Source organism: Vipera berus (assembly GCF_964194415.1).
Source record: "Vipera berus genome assembly, chromosome: 2".
Taxonomy (NCBI): domain Eukaryota; kingdom Metazoa; phylum Chordata; class Lepidosauria; order Squamata; family Viperidae; genus Vipera; species Vipera berus.
Genome location: NC_138203.1, coordinates 249,834,565 through 249,853,863, shown reverse-complemented (window position 1 = coordinate 249,853,863; position 19,299 = coordinate 249,834,565). Strand labels below are relative to the sequence as shown.

The 19,299-nt window shown below is 38.2% G+C and overlaps 1 protein-coding gene across 2 annotated transcripts in view; it reads right to left on the bottom strand.

The window, feature by feature from the left end:
- The window catches only part of SHQ1 (SHQ1, H/ACA ribonucleoprotein assembly factor), a 108,276-nt gene that overhangs the window by 73,455 nt on the left and 15,522 nt on the right, over positions 1-19,299 (bottom strand). The window contains exons 6-11 of one of the 2 annotated variants that reach the window (XM_081321522.1): positions 11,589-11,701; positions 7,128-7,238; positions 4,801-4,856; positions 3,264-3,418; positions 1,064-1,117; positions 754-877 (exon numbers count right to left, since the gene is read on the bottom strand). In XM_081321522.1, the coding sequence (XP_081177648.1) occupies positions 754-877; positions 1,064-1,117; positions 3,264-3,418; positions 4,801-4,856; positions 7,128-7,238; positions 11,589-11,701 (613 nt within the window). The remainder of the gene's footprint in view (positions 1-753; positions 878-1,063; positions 1,118-3,263; positions 3,419-4,800; positions 4,857-7,127; positions 7,239-11,588; positions 11,702-19,299) is intronic. The other variant, XM_081321521.1, reaches the window with a different exon arrangement.

Here is a 19,299-nt window from a genome sequence, read left to right as displayed (position 1 = left end):
CCCTGTGGGAGTGCACAGGACGAAGGGAACTTGATGCCGGCAGCAGGTGTTCCCTCAGATATCCCGGACCCACGCCATTTAGGGCTTTATAGGTCATCACCAACACCTTGAAGATGAACAGTTAATTGTATGGGTCACCTGCAGACAAAGTAATTAATATAAATATTTGAACTTTCTTCTATACTATTGGCAATAACTGTTTCTCTTTGCTTAAAACATCCCAACTAGCATGTGTTACTTTTTGTGAAACTACTATACCAGGGGTGTCAAACTCACAACGTCATGTGATGTGTCGCGACGTATCGCGACTTTTTTGCCATTGTCAGCAATGGGGTGGGCATGGTTTTCCTATGAGGCATCTGGCCCGTGGGCCGGCAGTTTGACACCCCTGTACTATACCTACTATATCTAGATCTATTCTTATCAGGCCCACATTTGAATTTGTCAAATAAACAGGGAATTGCAACTGGTTTCATATCTCAACCTGTATTATATACACAGACACATTTGACAGATGTCTACTCTTCACAAAATTCTAAATGCTGGATAAACCTGATAGAAATAGTTTCTCCTGCTACCCTTGTGGTCCACTTATTTAGCAATATAATTTAATTTCCCCAAGGCCAATCTTTTTCACTAATGTGAATACAAATATCGTCTAAAAATATTCTTTCAAATGCCCTATCTCTGAAGTATCTAAAATATGGAGGTAATTTTCAAGTCAAACCATTTAATAAAAATGTATTATCTTACCTAATTTCAGTATCATTATAGTATCATTCAAGGCTCGTATCACTAAACTGAAGTGTCTGTAAAGTGGATAGCATAGAACTCTTCTTCCAAAGGATATAAGGACTTCGGAAATGGTAGTAAAACTCTGCATTTAAAAAAGTGGTTATAAGAGATTTTTTTAAAAAATGTTTATTTCAGTATTGGTTAAGATTAAAGTTAAAAAAATGACCCGTAAAATTTCAGAATTTAACAACATGCTTAAGAAATTTCTACATTTCTACACATATATCTAAAGTGTATTTTCTTTAGAAACTTTATATAATTATCTTACTTCCAACCAGCATAAAGTTGAGCTCAATTTTCGTATGTTCCATGGTGATTCAACCTTCAAGAGAAGGATATAGAAAAGTCAGTTATAACATAATTCTATAAACAGGGCTTAAGAAAATATAACATTATGTTGATTTATGCCAATCCTGAGAATATGGTTATTGCTAAAATAAAGTGGAGCTATAATGAACATAATTTTGAATCATCTCCTACATTCTTTGAGCTTTTTAGCTTTCTGCTGACGAAAGAAAATTGGCTCAGGCCAAAATGTTTGAAGAGAACTTTACAGGACAAGTTTTTTTAAATAAATAATTAGAAAATAGAGGAATGTCAGACATTCCTAAGTTACTTTAGCAATGTGATTGCATATCCTTTGAGAAGAATTTTTAAAAATGTTAAAAGTTCAACACCAATCCTTTTCTTATCTTCCATATTTATCCTAAAACATTCTTTTTATTTGATTATTGAATAAAATGTCATAGAATTAAAGATGTTTTTAGCATTATTAAAAATGTAGAGTAAATAGTAGAAGCTATGGAAACCACCATGTACAATAAGGAGCTGGAGTAAGCATTTATATATCTATGGTAGAAAAGTGGATACTCTAACTCTGGGATAAAGAAATTTTGGAAGCCCATGATTACATTTTATTTTTTGTGTCTGGGAACTGGAAAGTTGGTAGAGTTGAACATTTGGGGGAGGTGATCAAAGGTAAAAATGAGTACTCTAAACCATTTTTCTCCAAATAGAGGGGAAAAAATCAACCTGATGGGGAAGAAATAGATCCTTCCTCAAGGATCTATTTCTTTAATAGATACTAAGGGAAATCTTGAGCACCTTACCTTAGAAGTTGGAAAAACTACTCCACACATAGGGAGAATGAGTTTGTAGGGTTTGGAAATGGGATATCTGGCTTATATGCTCCATGTCTACCTTTGCATTATAACATAAAATGGAAAACAGTTATGCTTTGTGGGTGGGGGACGCTAAGTTTTTAATCTCCTGGCATCTTCCTGGACAAGTTCCTGCAGTTTACTTGGCAAGTTGTTTTGGAAGTGGTTTGCCACTGCTTGTTTCCTACATCAGAGACAGAGTGCCCAGCCCAAGGTTACCATCTTGCTTTGTGCCCAAGAAGGACTACAACTCAGTCTCCTGGCTTCCAACCTGTGCTTTAACATCAGGTTAGACCAGGGGTAGGCAACCTCAGCTCTTTTATGACTCATGGACTTCAACTCCCATAGCATAGCTGACTCAGGAATTCTGGGAGTTGAAGTCCATGAGTCATAAAAGAGCCGAGGTTGCCTACCCATGGGTTAGACCAAACTGGTTCTCTTGTGCTTTGTTCTGCTTATTGAACTAAAAGTAGGGAGGAAAATATCCTTATACCACTAAAGCTGTAATACATTTATGGTATCATTCCCTTGAGGCAATGTTGCTACACATTCCTAATTCTCATTTCTAATCTCCTTTCATTTTTACTTATCTTGTACATACTCTGAACTTGGAACTCCATACTGAATGGATCTAATACAGGTAGTCCTCAACTTACAACCATTCTTTTAATGTCTGTTTGAAGTTACAACGGCACTGGAAAAAGTGAATTATGACTATTTTTCAAACTTATTGCAGCATCCCCATGGTCACGTGATCAAAATTAGGGCATTGGCAACTGGCATGTATTTATGACAGCTGCACTGTCCCGGAGTCATGTGAACACCATTTGTAACCTTCTCGGCCTGCTTCCAACAAGCAAAGTAAATCAACTTACTTAACAACTGTCAATTGTGATCGTAAGTTGAGGACTACCTGTAGTATTCTTGGCCTGGCCTGCTTGTTCCATTCAAGATGAAAGTCCCAGTTTATTTATATGAATGCAATCAACTGCTGTTCCTAAAACATGTCTAGGTTTTTCAAACACACATTCCAGCACAATTTTCTCTCCACATCCCCCCTCCATTTTCTCTTCTGCTGAACTTAGTTCAGCATACCCGTCAGACCAAGATTAAATCTCCTATTCATTTCCATTACTTTGCACGGCAAGCTACCTTGTGATAATACCCTGAAGTTCTGTGCTTCAGCAAAGAACAAAGTCTAGTTTAAGAACTAAGCCTCCCAAATTACAGAGTAGCTCTCTCTAGTTTTCATGATGGAGCCACTTAACTAAAATGCCATACTGTGAAGAGAAAAAAAGACTAACTCACATTATTTTCTCCTTCAGTGGCACAGACCTCATAGCAATATGCTAAAAGTATATCAATTAAGCTCAGATAGACTTGTTGGCTGGTTCTTTTATCAAGCAGGAATGTCCTATTAGTGAATTTTCTTAGCTGCTCTTTCTCATCTTCTGTAAAGGAAACTGAAAATAGGATTGTTACTTTAAGGAACAGTACACGTAGCTACTCTAAAATATATTATCCATACTTTCAATTCACAAAGATGGCATTGATGAACATGTTCTCTAAATTCTATAACTATTCTTATCTAAAGATCAGGATAAAATGCTTAACTTTCTCAGCAGCTGCCCAATTATTCTTTCTCATTCAGAAATAATAGTTAATAGATTTATTCACTTCTCCTCCCAAAGGAACCCAAAGCAGCTTAAAAAAGGGAAGGGTCTTTCAGAACTATCATAAAAAACTGATATTTTTTTTTAAAAAAATACATTTTAAAAAGAAAACAAAGTTCCTTAAAAAAGATAAATAATTCAATTTAAAAGCAGTCTAGTGTTTTCATGCCATAAATGTTTACAATGTGGGATAGCTAAGCATCTGCAATAACTACCTCATACTGGCTAAGGTCATATAACACACTATTGTTATTACAATTTGTGATTTGTTTGGGCTTAGCTTGGAATGATGCCTGAAGCCTGTTCTTGTAGTTGGCACGTTATAGTTTATGACTTAATGTGTTGTGCAAAGCTAGGCAAGTGAAATTTATTCAAACAATTGTTAAACAAATGACAACATAGCATAAGTCCAGAAACTTAAAAAAAAATGTAATTACCCAATATTTTTCATAGGAAACATGGTTTTCATTTAAAAGATAATTCTGGACCAGATGTAGCAATAGCATATGAAAATCCATTAGGAATCTGCCCATTTATAATCTGCAGTTAGTTTGCAGGATCCAATCTGGGTCAGTCACTGGGACTAGTGGTTTTGTATTCCGAGCTTTCAAACTCATGCTGAAGCCCCATCCTCAGGGAACTTCTCTCTAGCACTGCTTCAGAGGATCCAAAAGCCAAACTGCCAACTTTGCTCAAAGCACTAAATTAGGCAGTCCAGAGATTTTAAACTTCTGAATAGGCAAATTAACATATACAACTGCAATTATCCCTGCATGTTTTAGATTTTTTAATACTAATGATGAACAAAAATGACAATGGCTTGCTCTTAAATTATGTTCACTTGTACTTTTTAAAAGAATTCTCAATGTAAGATTTCTGGCAGAATCTAAAAGGAATTCCTGTACTTATTATATGTTATTGTTGTTAGCCGCCCTGAGTCCTTCGGGAGATAGGGCGGGATATAAGTCCCATTAATAAATAAATAAATAAATTCCAATTTCAATTGTTCAACTCTTTCTGCAAAACAAAAACAAAAACAGTTTTTTCAAGCAATTTGCTTAAAGTTCCTTGAGTTGTTTTACATAATTATAGAAAACAATCTTTTTTGCTTTTCCTGAAAAAATATTTATCCCATACTGTGTTTGTAAATATTATTAATTTAGAGCACCTACCTTGATAGTGTTTGAAACATATGGTATTGAAAATGATATTTGTGCTTTTGTTATTCCTCCCCTTGTGATTAATAAAGTTGGATAATTTTAAAAAACTTGCAAAAAGGTAGATTACGTCACTCCTTAACACTGCCATTCACTACAATTAATTTTCAGCTAGTAGGCCATAAGCTAGGAGAAGAAATAGATCTGTCAGGAACTTAAACATAACAAAAAGCCCCTTGCCACAATTCTGCTCTATAAGTGGAACATATAACAAAAGGCAGCTTTAACTTGGAAACTTATTTTTCACTATAGGTTCATAAATATGTAAAATGATCTTTAATGTCTTCTGTCTCCTCAGGAGGATATTCAAAGGAAATGAGGGCTCAAAATTTTTGAAAATGTCATGAGTTGAATTTCTGAAATGGTGTATTCTCACTTTGTTAAACTCAAGCATAGATATTAAGGATGCACACTTCAATGCAACATTTCTCTTCTGGACCCTGCTGTTGCAGGAGTGGTCCATTGGTTTCCTGGATTATCAATCCTCTGAACCAGCAGTTATTTGTTGAAACACGATGTTCTGGATGAAAAAGGGTTGTATGAGCCGAATAGCCTTGGAACTCCAGAAAACTGTCTTATCAGTCCCCCACAACTGGGCAGATGGGGTCCAGAGCAGGAATGGAATAGTAGATTTTACCCAAATCTATTAGATACAACTGCTTTCTGTATTTGTTCTGATCCACTGTCATTTTACACTGGTGACATTGATGCAAATGTTTAGTCCTGAGCTGTTCGTCTCCTACCCCCCACCCCTTTGCAATTTGAAGGTGCCTCTACTTTGATCAAACATAACTAAATCCAGCTAGTAACATCCTTTGGAGTGAATCTATTGCTGGATCTACTCCAAATCTAGAAAACTATTTTGAATTGGTGAGACAATTAGTGGGGCTTTTTTTGTGATAATGGGGAAGAGAAAAATGAGGGGAGAGGGGGATTCAAGGAAAATAGTAGAAGATTCATAGTGTAGAATAGAATAACAGCGTTGGAAGGGACCTTGGAGGTCTTCCAGTCCAACTATCGGCTCAGGCAGGAAACCCTATACCATTTCAGACAAATCTCTTCTTAAAAATTTCCAGTGCTAGAGCATTCACAACTTTTGGAGGCAAATTGTTTCATTGATTAATTGTTCTAACTGTCAGGAAATTTCTTCTTAAGTCTTTTACTGTAGCTTGCTTCTCTCCTTGATTAATTTCCATCCACTGCTTCTTGCCCTGCCCTCAGGTGCTTTGGAGAATAGCTTGACTCCCTCTTCTTTGTGACAATCCCTGAGATATTGGAGCACTCCTATCATGTCACCCCTTGTCCTTCTCTTCATTAAACTAGACATACTCAATTCCAGCAATCATTCTTTATATGTTTTAGCTTCCAGTTCCCTGATCATCTTTTTGCTCTTCTCTGCACTCTTTCTAGAGTCTCAATATCTTTTTTTACATCTTGGTGACTAAACTGGATGCAGTATTCCAAGTGTGGCCTTACCACATTATAAAGTGGTATTAATGCTTCATGTGATCTTGATTCTATCCCTTTGTTAATGCAGCCTAGAACTGTGTTGGCTTTTTTGGCAGTTGCAGCATACTGCTGGCTGTAGATCATTTTCTTAATTTTTAAAGACCAAGAATGGGTGATATTTGGTATATCAGGGCCACAGCCTTGCTTCTCAACCTTCTGGAGAATTCACAGAAAAAACATAACCATAGCTTTGTTGATTAGGCTACGCTGATCCTTTAATTTTGAAGGGAAACACCCCCCACCCCAAGGATAGGGCCAAAATTTACCCATTTCACTACCAAAAATCATCTATGTGATCAAAGGATGCTTGGAATCAGAAAATATGGGGAGGAAGGAACAGGGCATGCATACAGTCCATAGACCAGGGTGTCAAACTGGCGGCTTGTGGGCCAGATGTGTCACATGCAGGCCACGTCCACCCCAGCTCAGCAAAGGCAAATATATATATATATATATATATATATATATATATATATATATATATATATATATATATATATATATATATATATATATATATATAATGATACGTCGCATGACACAATTGAGTTTGACACCTGTGCCATAGGTTATCCATCCATTACCGATATATAAGTATCAGAAAAGCTCAAATATTGTCAAGTAAATCTCCAGTCCTTAGAAAAAACAACAACTGAGTTGTAGAGAGAGTTCCTTTTACAACAGTGGGAGACCTATTATGTCAAGTAGCACAGACAAGAGGGATTTATATAAGCTGTAGAAGTACAATCCTAGCAAGTGAGGACTGATTGCACTTACTCCATGAAGTGCTTTCTTGAGCATTCATCATCAACTCGTAGGCGTTAACCCACCAGGGCTTATAGTTCAACAGATGGTGAATAGCTTCATCTTCAAAAAAATCAGCTCTGGAAAGACAGAAAAACTTATGAATTATACAATTCATGAATTTGATATTAGGAATGTACATATGTAGTCACAGTAATCCTATCTTATAGGCATCTCAGCCACCTACATCAGCTTTAAACTCTTAAAGAGTACAACTTCAATACAAACGGAGATTTCAGGGTATCAACCTAAGTATGAGAGAGATTAATAACTGTTTAAAATACTCATAATTTTGGTACACGTAATAGGATAGCTGAATTGGTATACTTCAATATAAGCATATTAGTCTTCCAATATTTGTTCATGATCTATAAAAATTAGAATTAGTTTTATTTTGAACAATCCATTTTGAGAAAGCAGCCACTGAAGATTAAAGAATAGCAGCAGACAGGTTATATTGGGAAACACATGTGTCTACATACAAAAATTCACATTCATGTAGCCTCACTCTCACATACCAAGGTCTCTGAAATCTCCTGTTGTACTTCTTCTTTTTAACTGAAATTCATGTGATCTATTACAGGGTACGTGTTTTATAAACACTATATCGTTTTAGTCTCTTGAAAAGTTAATGAAAATCTATGCTTTTTCCAGGGTTACGAAGTGCTGCATCTGCAATGGAGATTTTAAAAATAAAATAAAATTAAGTAGTCTGGAAAGCTTCCAAGCAAAGTGCTAGTCCACAGCCATATGCCTTTCTTACTCTCCAAAACATGTTACTGGCCCACCTGAGGTTTTTAGTCAGTATTTGGAACTTGAGCAATTTCAAGGAAGCTTATTATACTGGTAACTCATGACTGTAGCAACACAAACATCTAACTAAATCAATCCATGCTAATCAAGCAGGGTTACTTCATCATAGATAAGGGGGATAAAGTAAAAATGTTAATCAGTCCTGTAGCTTTTGATCAAGCTAAGGTAGATCCTGTTGTAATTATTTCATTAATTTTAATTTTTAATTAAATTTACTGGGGAAAATGTTATTTTTTTTTCATTTTTTCCTCAGTTAATTCTTAAAATGGATTATATGTCTTCAAAGTTGCAAATGAGAACTAGTGGGATTTTGTTTAGCACCTTTTTATTGGACCAGGGTTGGGCCTCCCTGCCCCAACCATTTAATTTAGAACCTCAAGATACAGACATGGCCAAAAGACTGGTACCCCTCCACTTTCTCCCAAAGAATCCCATTTTTTTGTTTATTTTTCACAATTTTGAACCCTTATCTTCCTCAAAGAGGGACATTGGGTGGTATACAATAAAATGTTAAAAATATAATACAGTATATTTTTATCCCAGATTGGATCCTGCAACGTTATCCTAGGACACATATGTTTGCCTTCACTCATAAAAAGTATATATAAAAGTTAAAAAAATAGAATGAGGAAAGAGTGATTAAGCACTATGAAAATTAGTTAAAAGGTAAAGGGAGGGTTTGCAGGGGACTATCCAGCCCCATGGCTATGTGCTCCTCTGGATTCCACATGCAAGGCAGCAAAGCCATTCTTTAACTCCTTGTGGCAGGCCAGAAAAGGTGGGGGGGCTGCCTCACCTCAGGGGGAAGAATATTCCACAGAGTGGGGGCAATGGCAAAGCAGCTCTCTTCCTAGATATTGAATTTTGCAGAAATAGGTTGAAATGGATACAAATAAATGATATTCACCACTCTTTATTCCATAGAGCAGGCACTTTGCTTTTGATGTATTTACATGCTCATGTAAATAATTAAACAAATGAAAATAGCATGGACATGATTATTGGTACACCTTGGAAGTTAAAAAAACACAATTGGATTTTAGTGAGCTCTCAAGCTGGATCTTTATTAGCATCACTGGTGCCTTGAATTGCATAATCAGTCAGCCTATTTGAATGAAGGAAAATGAATCTGCCATTGTCTGCGGCATAGTGAATGTGGAGAAGAGAAAGAAAAGCAGAGTTGTCTGAAGAGGAAAGGAAGAAAGTAGTAGCCAAGCAAGGTAAAGGCAAAGGGTACAAAACCAATGTAGACAGCACAGGAAATGGCCTTAAGGGACAGGAGGAAGAGTTTCTACCATGAGAATAGTCAGATGAAAGAGAACTAAGCCCAGGGCAGGGATATAAATTGAATAAATGCCTTGGACAAGACCCTCCTTAGTTCTCCTGAAGATAAAGGGATGGAAGGAGGAAAGCACATTTAGACTTGGAAGATTCTTTTATTATATCTTTCCAATAAAAGTAGTATTGACCTCTATGACACCGGATACCTATTTCCAAAGAGTGACCAGGTTTGCTAATATTATCAAGAAATTTAAAGTCCATAGGACTGTAGCCAACTCCTTTGGGTAAGGCCGCAAGACGAAAACTGATTCCAGACTGATGAGGATACTTTGAATAGTGGAGAAAGAATCAAGGAAAACTTCAGAACAGATTCTGGCTGACTGTCAGAATCCAGTTATATTTTATTTCTATCTATCTTCTCTAAATTACAAACTAATCCTTACTATCTCCTGCATTCTGTCATACCAAAAAAACGGGAGGGGGTATGCATGGGGTTTTTATTACTTTCAGTTCCTGGATACAATACAAAGTAACCTTTTGTTGATTCACTTCCGGTCTATTAACCAAACATTGTGGCCATTTGCCTTTCATCCTATGCCTCTCTGAAGATCTGCTCTTTACCGACAGCCAGGGAAAAGGGGAGGGGGAAAAGAGGCAACACTTGGAATCTGGGCAATAAGAAGATGAATGATCGTGCTGATGGAGACGGATGGATGTTATCTTTCCTGAAGTAACACCTAGAAATCTGCCAATTTGAATTGCCTGGAAGAACTGCGAGTGGGGGGGGGGGGCTGCTTGAGAACACTATAAAACATTGAATGGTGGAGGGAATTCCACAGATCCTGTCTAGCACGCCTACTATCAATTTTTCTTAATAAATGATTCCTGTTGGAAGAAACCGCTTCCAAGAGTTCTGTTTTCTTAAGATGTAGACTGAAGTGGGTCCTTACACTGACCTCTACGATCAAGTTACAACAATATCAAGTTACACAATCTGTCACAATTTACTGAAAGTAGCCTCCATGGTGGAAAACCCTCTTTTGAAAGACAGACACAAAAAAAATGATGTTCTTAAAGAAAAGAATGCCATCCCTACTGTCAAACATGGAGGGAGCTTCATAATGTCACGGGTTGCTTTTATGCCTCTGGCACTTCAATCTATGGAGGGCAGAATGAAATCAAAAGATTCTTCAAGAGTGAAATATAATCCCCACTGTTAGAAAGCTCTGACTTAGTAGCAAGTCATAGGTCCCCCAGAAGGATAGTGACCTGAAACTTTATCTAAGAAAACCCAAGAATCACTGAAAAGCAAACATTTGGACTGTTCTGAAGTGGCTTGCTATGTATGAATCCTGATCTAAACCCAATAGAACACCTATGGAAAGAGCTGAGTATCACAGTTGGGAGAAAGAAACAACTGGAGCAGTTTGTTCAAGAAGAGTGGGACAAACTGTTCCACCTGATAAGTATAGGTGTCTTATCCAGAGTACAGAAAACATTTGATTGTCATTAATTTTTTGAAAAGATGCACTACAAAATATTAGGTGAGGAGTACAGGGGATCCTTGACTTGTGACCACAAATTTCTGTTGCTAATCAAGGCAGTTAAGTGAGTTTTGCCCCATTTCACAGCCTTTCTTGCCACAGTTGTTAAGGCAGGGGTTCCCAACCGGGGGTGCGAGACAATATTTCAGAGGGTGCAAAAACATGGGTTTAGAAGTGTCAACATTATAGTGTATACGCATAATTCATTTTGAACTTTTGTAAGGGGTGCGAGAATATATCAGAAGCGTTCTAGGGGTGCGGGGTATAGAAAAAGTTGGGAACCGCTGTGTTAAGGGAATCACTGCAGTTGTTAAGTTAGTAACACAGTTGTTAAGTGAATCTTGCTTCCCCATTGACTTTGCTAGTCAGAAGGTCACCAAAGCTGATCACATAACTACCACCACACGGACACTGTAACCATCATAAATATAAGTCAATTGCCCAACATCTGAATTTTGATCACATGACCATGGGGATGCTGCCACGGTTCTAAGTATAAAAAAGTCACTTTTTTCAGTGCTGTTGTAACTTTAAATGGTCACTAAACATACTGTTATATGTTGAGGGCTACCTGTACTGATTAATTATGTCCATGTCATTTATATTTGTTTTATTATTTACAAGAATATGTAAATTGCCTGCTCTGTGGATTATAGAATAAAGAATGGTAGATACTACTTACTTGTATTAATTTTAATTTATTTCATGGATAGGGAGGATTTAAATCTAATCGCACAGTACAATGATCCTAAACTACTTATTACCAGAATACATAAGCAGGGATAAACATACAGGTAATGATCAGGATCAAATTTAGCAGCTTCTGCTGCAAGCCGTTTTTCTCTGCGTTCAGATGCAGGTGTTATGTCTGGATTTTTAACATCAACAACTTCATTAAGTTCATCCTGTAAGGTAAAGAACAAACCAATTAACAATCACTGGCTTAAAAAAAAGAGCAAAACATACGCTGTATAGAGTTTAGAAAATTGTACATCAAGATAATAAAATGCTTTGGAGGAATCATTATGAGCCGTGGTGGTGCAGTGGTTAGAATGCAGTACTGTGGGCTACTTCTGCTGAGTGCAGTTTGGCAGTTTAATTCTTATTTGCTCAAGGTTGACTCAGCCTTCCATCATTCTGAGGTCAGTAAAACGAGGACCCAGATTGTTAGGGGCAATATGCCGACTCTGAAAACTGCTTAGAGAGGGCTGTAAAGCACTGTGAAGCAGTATATAACTCTAAGGGCTATTGTTATACATTCTAAAGAATTTTCCATGAAAAGCAGTCAAATATTCTAAAGCACAGAGCTGAATGATAGCAAGAATACACATCTATCAATCACCTGTACTCTTCTATGCAACAAGAAACTTCAGACTAGTCCTAGGACATCTCACTTAATCACTGTGTGATCAATAAATTAGCCTCCTATTGCAAGTGAATACATTACTTTCCATGCCTCACTAACCATGGATTAGGTTATCTTTTTTTTTAGTGTATGTGTATACATATAACTATTATTTGAGTTTAGATCACAAGCAGGGCGTTCCTCTCTCAAATGACTGATAAAAGAGAATAAACCGGACTATTTTGTTCAGTTTAAAACCTAGATGCTGAATTGTGAATAGAGCCATACTTTACTAAACAAGGACTAAACAAGCCACAATTGCAAATGCTAAGCTGTAAATAGATAGGTCTTGGCACCTGCTAAGACTTCTTTTGTTACTTGATTTTAACGTCTGAATATTTTGAATCACAAAAAGGGGAAGTGATGGGAGAAAAAAAAGCAGCAATCTCTAATATCACCTTTAATTCAAATAATTCTAGATCTCAGATGGCCATAGGCATTTTTAGAAAATAACAATGACGGATGGCTGTCATCTAATGCTTTGCTTGGAACTGTTCTCATCTGCCTAGGAAAAAAGGGGAGGGGCAGAGAGAATCAGTGCTAGTAAGAAACACGCTAGAAAGCTATAGAACAGCAGGGAGAAACCTTAACATTTTCTCTTATGATTGGCATACAAGGATAACCTTTGCTGGAAAAGGGCAAGTCCATACCAAGGTGGCCATTTGGTGACAGTCCATTTAAAATTCCAAATGGGCCAAGTGAATCTTGGCTGTGAATCTCTGAGCTGGTTATTCTCAGATGATCATCCTTAGAGGGGCCATTAGTTTGCTTGGTGCTGCTTCTCCCAGCTCCAGATTTCATTCCTCCTCCTGATTTTATCTCCAATTTTATTTTATTTTTTAAAGTAAATTTATATATCACCCAAATGATTCTCCATGATTCTGGGTGGTTCCCCCACCCCCGTTTTTTTCTCTCTCTCTCCTTTCAATTAGAAGAAATAGGACATCAACAAATACCGACAGACAAAAGCCACTGAAATAGAGACAATTTGAGAACATATGTGAATATATTGATAATCTTGATCCATACAAATATTTTAAAGATATATTACATTGTTTATATTTTAGCACAAAAGAAATTTGTGGAAATGAAAGGATATTTTTAGAAACTGTTAACATGGTTAAAAGGAGAACAAATCTGAAAAAAAGGCTTTATTTAACCTATTCTTCGGGATATTTTGCTGTGCTTTTTTTTGTAAGCCGTTTCCCACATTTTAAAATCAGTGAACCAAACCACCCTTGCAAAACGTTAAGCTGACTCCCCAGAAGGTGGCATCCTTCTGCCAGGCTAAGTAATGGCAACCACATCCTTCCATACTGTTAACAATACAACTGTATAGCCACAGTTGGGTAGTTATCTGCCATCTGAGAGTTAAAAAAAATCTTGTTTATAGGAAATAAACCTACCCTAACTGCAAGAGATTACCCATTATTTTTGTTTACAATTTCCTCAAAAAGCTTTGACCCTAGTAAGTGTCTAAAATTAGCACTGCTAATTGATGGTAATATATACAAATCTGATTATAATCCTTCCAGCACAATTCAAAAAGTCTGTAATTAATATAATGTAATTCTAAAGGCACATAGTATCATCTATGAATTATAGTCAATTCTTAATGGCATGCTAAATGGATTTAAAAGGATCGTTATGCCATAAAAGCTGACTCATCAGGTTCAGATTTCAAGTCTCTTTATTTATTAAATAGCCTATTGCATTTATTATAGAAGCTTGGTATAATACTGAAAAGATTATTTTGGTTTAAAACAATGTGGCCATACACCATTTATCCGATGCTGTTAACTCTCCCCTTGCCTAGAGTTCTTTACATATTTATAAAAACAATAGTCATGATAAAAAATAATCTAAAAAAGAAATTATTACAATTATTGCTGCAATTTTGCAGCACAATAAAGTCTTTTAGACTAATAGGTAGAGTACAGTAGAGGTGGAAGGGACTTTGGAGGTCTTCTAGTCCAGCCCCCTGCTCAAGCAGAACCTATACCATCTCAGACAAGTGACTGCCTGGTCTCCTTTTAAAAATCTCCCATGATGGAGCGCCCACGATTTCTGGAGGCAAGTTGTTCCACTAGTTAATTGTCCTCACTGTCAGGAAGTTTCTCCTTAATTCCAGGTTGCTTTTCTCCCTGATCAGTTTCCAACCATTGTTTCTCATCCTTCCCTCTGGTGCTTTGGTGAATAATGTGACCCCCCCTCTTCTTTGTGGCAGCCTCTCAAACACTGGAATACTATCATATCTCCCCTATTTCTTCTTTTCTTTAGACTAGCCAAACCCAAGTCCTGCATCCGTTCTTCGTATGTTTTAGTCTCCATGGCTTTGATCATCTTAGTTGCTCCTCTTTGATTTTTTTCCCAAACTCTCAACATCTTTTTTGTGGTATGGTGACCAAAATTGGCTGTAGTACTCTAGGTGTGGTCTTACTAGGGTTTTATAAAGTCGTACTAATACTTCGTGTGATCTTGATTCTATGCCTCTCTTTATACAACTCAGGATTGCGTTAGCTTTTTTGGTTGCTGCTGCACACTGCTGGCTCATAGTCAAGTGATCGTCCACTAGGACGCCAAGGTCCCTCTCACAGTTACTGTTTTTGAGCCAGGTCTTGCCCCTAATAGAACTAAGCTTATAAAGCTGCATTTTCATAGGTAAGATCTATTAACTACCTAATGGAATTTCAGACCAAAGTGACACAAAGAAATCAGAATAATCCCAAGAGTAAAATGCAAAGCCTATCATGTACTTTGAGATGGATCGACTTCAGTGCAGTTGTTGTTGTTGTTGTTGTTAGCTGCGAAGTCGTGTCCGACCCATCGCGACCCTATGGACAACGTTCCTCCAGGCCTTCCTGTCCTCTACCATCTTCTGGAGTCCATCTAGGCTCACGCCTACTGCTTCAGTGACTCCATCCAGCCACCTCATTCTCTGTCGTCCCCTTCTTCTATTGCCCTCAATCTTTCCCAGCATTAGGCTCTTCTCCAGTGAGTCCTTCCTTCTCATTAGGTGGCCAAAGTATTTGAGTTTTAGCTTCAGGATCTGGCCTTCTAAAGAGCAGTCAGGATTGATCTCCTCTAGGACTGACCGGTTTGATCGCCTTGCAGTCCAAGGAACTCGCAGGAGTCTTCTCCAGCACCAGAGTTCAAAGGCTTCAATTCTTTGGCGCTCAGCCTTTCTTATGGTCCAGCTTTCACTGCCATACATTGCAACTGGGAAGACCATAGCCTTGACTATACGCACTTTTGTTGACAGGGTGATGTCTCTGCTTTTTAGTGTGCTGTCTAGATTTGCCATGGCTTTCCTCCCAAGGAGCAAGCGTCTTTTAATTTCTTGGCTACAGTCCCCATCTGCAGTGATCTTGGAGCCCAGGAAAATAAAATCTGTCACTACCTCCATTTCTTCCCCATCTATTTGCCAGGAATTGAGAGGGCCAGATGCCATGATCTTGGTTTTCTTAATGTTTAGTTTCAACCCAACTTTTGCACTCTCCTTCTTCACCCGCAACAAGAGGCTCTTTAGTTCCTCTTCACTTTCTGCCATTAGAGTGGTATCATCTGCATATCTTAGGTTGTTGATGTTTCTTCCGGCAATCTTAATTCCAACTTTTGATTCATCTAGCCCTGCCTTTCTCATGATGTGCTCTGCATATAAGTTAAATAGGCAAGGCGACAGTATACAGCCTTGCCGGACTCCTTTCCCAATTTTGAACCACTCAGTGGTTCCGTGTCCAGTTCTCACTGTTGCTTCTTGGCCCGCATATAGATTTCTCAAGAGACAAATAAGATGGTCTGGTATGCCCATCTCTTTAAGGACTTGCCAGAGTTTGTTATGATCCACACAATCAAAGGCTTTAGCATAGTCAATGAAGCAGAAGTAGATGTTTTTCTGGAACTCTCTAGCTTTCTCCATGATCCAGCGTATGTTAGCAATTTGATCTCTAGTTCCTCTGCCTCTTCGAAATCCTGCCTGTACTTCTGGTAGTTCTCGATCCACATACTGCTGGAGTCTAGCTTGTAGAATTTTAAGCATAACTTTACTAGCATGAGAAATGAGTGCAATGGTGCGATAGTTTGAACATTCTTTGGCACTGCCTTTCTTTGGAATTGGAATGTAAACTGATCTTTTCCAATCCTGTGGCCACTGTTGAGTTTTCCAAATTTGCTGGCAAATTGAGTGTAGCACTTTTACTGCATCGTCTTTTAAGATTTTTAATAGCTCAGCTGGAATACTGTCACCTCCACTAGCTTTGTTGTTGCTCAGCTTTTCTAAGGCCCACTTCACTTCACATTCTAGGATGTCTGGCTCGAGGTCAGTGACCACCTCATTGTGATTATCAGGGACGTTAAGCTCATTCTTGTATAGTTCTTCTGTGTAATTTTGCCACCTCTTCTTAATCTCTTCTGCCTCTGTTAGGTCCCTGCCATTTTGGTCCTTTATCGTGCCCATTTTTGCATGAAACGTTCCTTTCATCTCTCCAATTTTCTTGAAAAGATCTCTGGTCCTCCCTATTCTATTGTTTTCTTCTATTTCTTTGCATTGTTCATTTAAGAAGGCATTCTTATCTCTTCTACCTATTCTTTGGAATTCTGCATTTAATTGGGCATATCTTTCTTTTTCTCCCTTGCCTTTCGCTTCCCTCCTTTCCTCAGCTATTTGCAAAGCTTCCTCAGACAGCCATTTTGCTTTCTTGCATTTCTTTTTCTTTGGGATGGTTTTGGTTGCTACCTGTTGTACAATGTTGCGAACCTCTGTCCATAGTTCTTCAGGCAGTCTGTCTATCAGATCTAATTCCTTAAATCTATTTGTCACCTCTACTGTATATTCAACAGGGATATGATTTAATTCATACCTGACTGCCCTAGCGCTTTTCGCTACTTTCTTTAATTTAAGCCTAAACTTTGCAACAAGAAGCTCATGGTCTGAGCCACAGTCAGCTCCTGGTCTTGTTTTTACTGACTGTATAGAGCTTCTCCATCTTTGGCTGCAGAGCATATAGTCAATCTGATTTCTGTGTTGACCGTCTGGTGATGTCCATGTGTAGAGCCGTCTCTTGGGTTGTTGGAAAAGAGTGTTTGCTATGACCATCGTATTCTCTTGACAAAATTCTATCAGCCTGTGCCCTGCTTCATTTTGTACTCCAAGGCCAAACTTGCCTGTTATTCCAGTTATCTTTTGGCTTCCTACTTTAGCATTCCAATCCCCCATGATGATAAGGACATCATTTTTGGGTGTTAGTTCTATAAGGTGCTGTAGGGCTTCATAGAACCGGTCAATTTCATCCTCTTCAGCACCGGTGGTTGGGGCATAGACTTGGACTACTGTGATATTGAATGGTTTGCCTTGGATTCGAACTGAGATCATTCTGTCATTTTGAGGATTGTATCCCAGTATTGCTTTTCCTATTTTTTTATTGACTATGAAGGCTACTCCATTTCTTCTGAGGGATTCTTGCCCGCAGTAGTATACCTGATGGTCATCTGAATTAAATTCACCCATTCCTGTCCATTTTAGTTCGCTGATACCTAAGATGTCAATGTTTAGTCTTGTCATCTCTTGTTTGACCACGTCCAGCTTTCCTTGATTCATGGATCTTACATTCCAGGTTCCTATGGAGAAAAAATCTTTACAGCATCGGACTTTCCTTTCACCACCAGACATATCCACAGCTGAGCGTCCTTTCGGCTTTGGCCCAGTCGCTTCATTCTTTCTGGCGCTACTAGTACTAGCCCTCTGCTCTTCCCCAGTAGCATATTGGACGCCTTCCGACCTGAGGGGCTCATCTTCCAGCGTCATATCGTTTTGCCTTTTGGTACTGTCCATAGGGTTTTCATGGCAAAGATACTGGAGTGGTTTGCCATTTCCTTCTCCAGTGGATCACGTTTTGTCAGAACTCTCTGCTATGACCTTTCCGTCTTGGGTGGCCCTGCACGGCATAGCTCATAGCTTCATTGAATTACGCAAGCCCCTTCGCCACGACAAGGCAGTAATCCATGAAGGGGATTACTGTGCAGTACCGACTCACAAAAGTAAAGCTGGGAATTTTGTAAAATTCAGCTAGGTACTCATATAGTACAATATTTAAAATAAATATTGCAAAGGACCACCAAATACTTCAGAGAGTAAGAAGTGACAAACTTCATAAAATATTGCAAGACCATTTCCAAATGTAGACAAAAAGACATAACAAAGATAAGGATTAACACGGCATCTGACTAGCTAGTCCAGATAGATTAATGGTTGACTAATATGGGTATGAAGCTATATATCTGTAGTCTAAAAACATAGCTTACTATGTATTTGTAATTATATGTATATAATTATAGGTATGAGGGACGCGGTGGCTCAGTGGGTTAGGACGCTGAGCTTGTCGATCAGAAGGTCGGCAGTTTGGCGGGTCGAATCCCGAGTGCCGCGTAGCAGAGTGAGCGCCTGTTACTCGTCCCAGCTTCTGCCAACCTAGCAGTTCGAAAGCACGTAAAAATGCAAGTAGAAAAATAGGGACCACTCCGGTGGGAAGGTAACAGCGTTCCGTGCGCCTTTGGCGTCTAGTCATGCCAGCCACATGACCACGGAGACGTCCTCGGACAAGCGCTGGCTCTTCGGCTTTGAAACGGAGATGAGCACCGGCCCCTAGAGTCGGAAACGACTAGCACGCATGTGCGGGGGAACCTTTACCTTTTTAATTATAGGTATATGTAATTATAAACAAAGTGAATACTCCATAAGCCACAATTATTTATTATAGCAGAAATTATTTTGTTACAGTTCTATAGTACAAAAACTCCCAAAGAGAAGATGAAATCAGTGAATCGATTAGTTATCTTTTAACAGTTAATCATTTTCTTCAACTCTAATCGCTAATATCAATGCATGGCTAACTGCAAAGGAGGCAACAGTATCCCTCGGAAGCTATAATGCTTTACTATAAGGATTCACATCACACAACCATATGACATTTGCTTTTTGATAAAAAAAAATTTAAAAATTTCTTCTCCTAAGCTTGTGATTTCTTGTTCATGTGCTACTTGTATCATTTTGTCTGTGACTCATTCTTTATTTCCTTTTTCAGCTGTGTTGAAAAAAGGCCT